Source organism: Nicotiana attenuata, unplaced genomic scaffold (assembly GCF_001879085.1).
Source record: "Nicotiana attenuata strain UT unplaced genomic scaffold, NIATTr2, whole genome shotgun sequence".
NCBI classification, from domain to species: Eukaryota; Viridiplantae; Streptophyta; class Magnoliopsida; order Solanales; family Solanaceae; genus Nicotiana; species Nicotiana attenuata.
The window spans coordinates 87,248-91,041 of NW_017670615.1; the positions used below are offsets into that span (position 1 = coordinate 87,248).

General features: G+C 35.0%; 1 protein-coding gene across 1 annotated transcript; it reads left to right on the forward strand.

Moving 5' to 3' along the window:
• The first annotated feature begins 2,237 nt into the window (after window positions 1–2,237).
• On the forward strand, window positions 2,238–3,536 carry LOC109241549 (F-box/FBD/LRR-repeat protein At1g13570-like). Its single transcript, XM_019408298.1, has 4 exons — window positions 2,238–2,654; window positions 2,923–3,066; window positions 3,161–3,319; window positions 3,405–3,536. Exons 1-4 carry the CDS (start codon window positions 2,238–2,240, stop codon window positions 3,534–3,536), a joined length of 852 nt encoding a protein of 283 aa, XP_019263843.1.
• The last annotated feature ends 258 nt before the right edge of the window (window positions 3,537–3,794 follow it).

Genomic DNA, 3,794 nt, shown 5'->3' on the forward strand with positions numbered 1-3,794 from the left:
TATGCACACAAGTCTAAAACATAATACAAACGCGCTCACGCTCTCAAATCACCAAAATAACTTCTAAAACCATGAATCGGACGCCAAAACTCGTGAAAATCAAACTAAAACTTCAAGAACTTCTAGAATCACAACTGAGCATCTGAACCCTATCAAATCAACTCTGAATGGCGCCAACCTTTGCAAACAAGTTCCATATGACAAGATGAACCTACTTGAAGCTTCAAATCACACGTGACAACCTCGAAACGATGAATCACACCTCAAGCCGAAATCAATGAACTTTGAAACTTCAACTTCCACAACCGACGCCGGAACCTATCAAATCACCTCCGATTGACCTCAAAATTCGCATATAAGTCACATTTGGCATTACCCACCTATTCCGATTTTTGAAATCGGAATCCGACCCCGATATCAGAAAGTCCACTCCCGGTCAAACTTCCCAAAAATCCAACTTTCTCCAATTCAAGGCTAATTCCACTACAAGCCTCCAAATTACAGTTCGGACGCGCTCCTAAGTCCGAAATCACCAACGAAGCTAACAGAACTGACGAAACTGCATTCCGAGGTCAATTGCCAAAAAGTCAAACTTGGTCAACTCTTCCATCTTAGGACCTAAATCTTGAAGTTCATTTCCCCCAAATCGACTCCGGATAACTTGAAAACCAATACTGATGATTTACGCAAGTCATACATCATGCGGAGCTACTCGAGCCCTCAACACACCGAGCGAAGTGCAGATACCTAAAACGACCAGTCGGGTCGTTACATAAGAACTTTTCAAAGGTATATATCACAACACAACACATTGCACTCACATAGCCATTATTTTAGTTTACACCCGCACAGCCAACATTCTTTTGCAAATACACTCTTATATATTATTATAAAATATTTATACACCTTTATAGGCAATTTATCTCCCTTGTATAAAAGTATATAAGAGTCTATAAAAATATATCAAACTTTTATGAATTGTATAGCAATGTATAAACATTGCTTGCCATGTGATCAACTTCTTCTATATTTTTAGTTACAATTATTGTACAAAACTAGTCCAAAATCTCCACAAAATGACTTCAAGTTAGGTAGACATCCTCCTTAGATTATTCTCAACAAGTCTTAACAACACTCACCCCAAAACTCTTACAAAAATCAATTCGAAATTCAAACCTATTTTTTCAATGTAGATTTTTATATGAGAGTATAACCGACCTCAGGGGGAAATGTAGATTCTTACTTATGGGTTTATCAAAATCCAATATTTTTGACTTATGCCCCATTTACGTATTAAAATTTATTAAATAAGTGTAAATAATTGATTTTATTTCCGGCAAATTTAAGCGGTTTCTGTTATAATTTCAAATAATGTTCCAATATTGGATCCGCCTCTAGTGTCATTCTGCCAAGTTATGAAACAAAAGAATAGAATCAATGGGTCGAAAGACAACTATTGACTGTTGTTGAACCAAAAAAAAAAAAAACAAGAGTACCAACGATTGTAGATATATCAAACTTACATATAACTTGGACAAGTGTGTTTTAATATCCTAAAGAGAAACTTCTCTTTCCTCTTTGATGTCTCCCTTTTTTATTAATCCACTTTTCTCTCTTTATGTAATAACCAAATATAAAAATGAGCTATTGTCTATCCAAAGAACACCATCCTCATAAGGCTGCCTTTTCAACAAGAGCAGCAAACATAAATTCTGCCGTAAACTGTGTAATGGCATTGACATTTGATTTTTGGTATGCTATATGTATATAGTTTATGTGTGAAAAACGTTATTACTAACTCTGTTTTAGACAAACCCCACCAAATAAAATGAAGCAAAGGGAATAGTTCGTTTTTATTGAAAATAATAAGCATTAAGAAAAAATAAAAATAATATGCATTCGCTTGAGTGTATCTATTCAGGAGTGAATGCTGTGAAGTTATTTTCTTGATATTTTATACTCGCTTTTATATTCTCTTTTGAATGGCGGATTGTTCATCTCCGCCTATGGATGTTAATCTACTAGAGTGAACAACACCAATCTTTGTACTTCCTTTGGCATGATTTTTTATTGTCTAATTTACCATCTTTGTGGTATGCTTTGTCAGCGTAATATCTTGAAATTTCAATACTAACACTATGAAGTCAATGATCAATAAAGCTGAATATGTATAAAGCATTTTCTATGCAAATTACTTCACTTATTTTTGTTGGTTCAAATGGTCAGGACTTACAATCATGATGACAAATAGCTATAAAAGACTTCAAGATGGAAGGAACAAACTTAATAGACTTACAAATCTTCCTATTAATGTCAAATACCAAATTCAGGAGCACATGACTATTGAGGATGCCGCAAGAATGAGTGTCTTGTCCAGTAAATGGAGACATATTTGGGCTTCAAATCCAAAGCTCACTATTTTTGCGGACTTCTGCAGAAAGGGAAAGCAATCAAGCATAACAAACATCATTAATAGAGTACTATTGCATCACTATGGACCCATTAAGACATTTCTCCTTGATCTTTCAATAATAAATCCTTCCGAGCACTCAGTTATTGATCTATGGATGTTACATTTGTCAAGAAATGGTCTTGTGGATCTCACCCTCAAGAATCCAGGAAATTTGAATGCTCCTTATAAGTTGCCTTCCTATGTGACTTGAACAATTGAGTCTGTCAAGTTGCATCTTCAGGCCGCCTTGCAGTTTTGGAGGTTTCCACAAGCTCAAAAGCCTTGAATTTGTTGGAGTCGCCTTTGAATTAGACGTTGCAACTTCTTTCCTCTCTGTTCCAAGCCTTCTAAATCTGATGTTTATGCAATGTAGTGGTCTTCATCACTCCTTGACTATATATGCCCCAAAACTTTTAAGTTTAAAATTTTCCCATTGTGACATTGAAACAATTAAATGGATTTCTTTCAAGGATTGCCGGAATGTAAAATTTTATGCAGTTATACCACAACAAGAAGTTTCACAAAACAGACAACATGAAGCAATGGACTTGGTAAAACTTCTCAGCGTATTGCCTAATATTGGAACACTTATCTTGGACGAATGCTCCCTCAAGGTAAGATGGCAATTGATATTTTTGCGTATCTTAGTATGACACCATACACAGCTCTAACTATTAATGTTCTTATTTTTGTTGTTTTGTTGTCTAGTTTTTAGCTTGTGGTAATTTAGAAAGAAGGCTGTCAACTATGCTCAATAACTTGGTCAATCTCGAATTTCATGGTTTCGATTTTAATGATGAAGATCAAATTTGTTTCCTTCTATGCATCCTTAGAAGTTCTCCCAATTTGAAGTTGCTTAACCTTCTGGTGAGTTGTTGAATTCATGAGTTATTACTCCATTTTCGAGTATAGAGATGCAAATCTTATTATTCTTTCTTTATACTATTTATAGTTGAGTCGGATCAAGAAAGTTTTCAGGAAAGTTGATGTAAATCAGTTGAAAGCACAAGGCTGCAGGATTGATGAACTCAATAACCTTCGAGCTCTGAAAATACATAAATTTCATGCTTCAAGAGCGGAATAGCTATTTATAAGGTTAGTGCTGGCGTCTGCGCCTATTCTCGAGAAGATCATCATTATCATAGATGAAGAAGTCAGTGAAAGGCAGGCAACTAAGATTTCGAAGATCATTGGCGTCTTCACCTATTCTCAACCAGCTCTTACACAAGTAATATGCCAGAGGAATCAACGTTAAAGCAGATTCATTTCTTCTATAAATAAGGAGTCAAAACAATTAATTTACTTTGTAGTCTTTATTTTATACATTTCTCTACTTCATTTA

Excerpts from the sequence above, each read along its gene's own strand:
- LOC109241549 (XM_019408298.1), top strand. The coding sequence starts at position 2,238 with ATGATGACAAATAGCTATAAAAGACTTCAAGATGGAAGGAACAAACTT. Across the intron at positions 2,655-2,922 it reads CTTATAAGTTGCCTTCCTAT|GATTGCCGGAATGTAAAATT; the intron begins GTGACTTGAACA and ends ATTTCTTTCAAG. Across the intron at positions 3,067-3,160 it reads TGGACGAATGCTCCCTCAAG|TTTTTAGCTTGTGGTAATTT; the intron begins GTAAGATGGCAA and ends TTTGTTGTCTAG.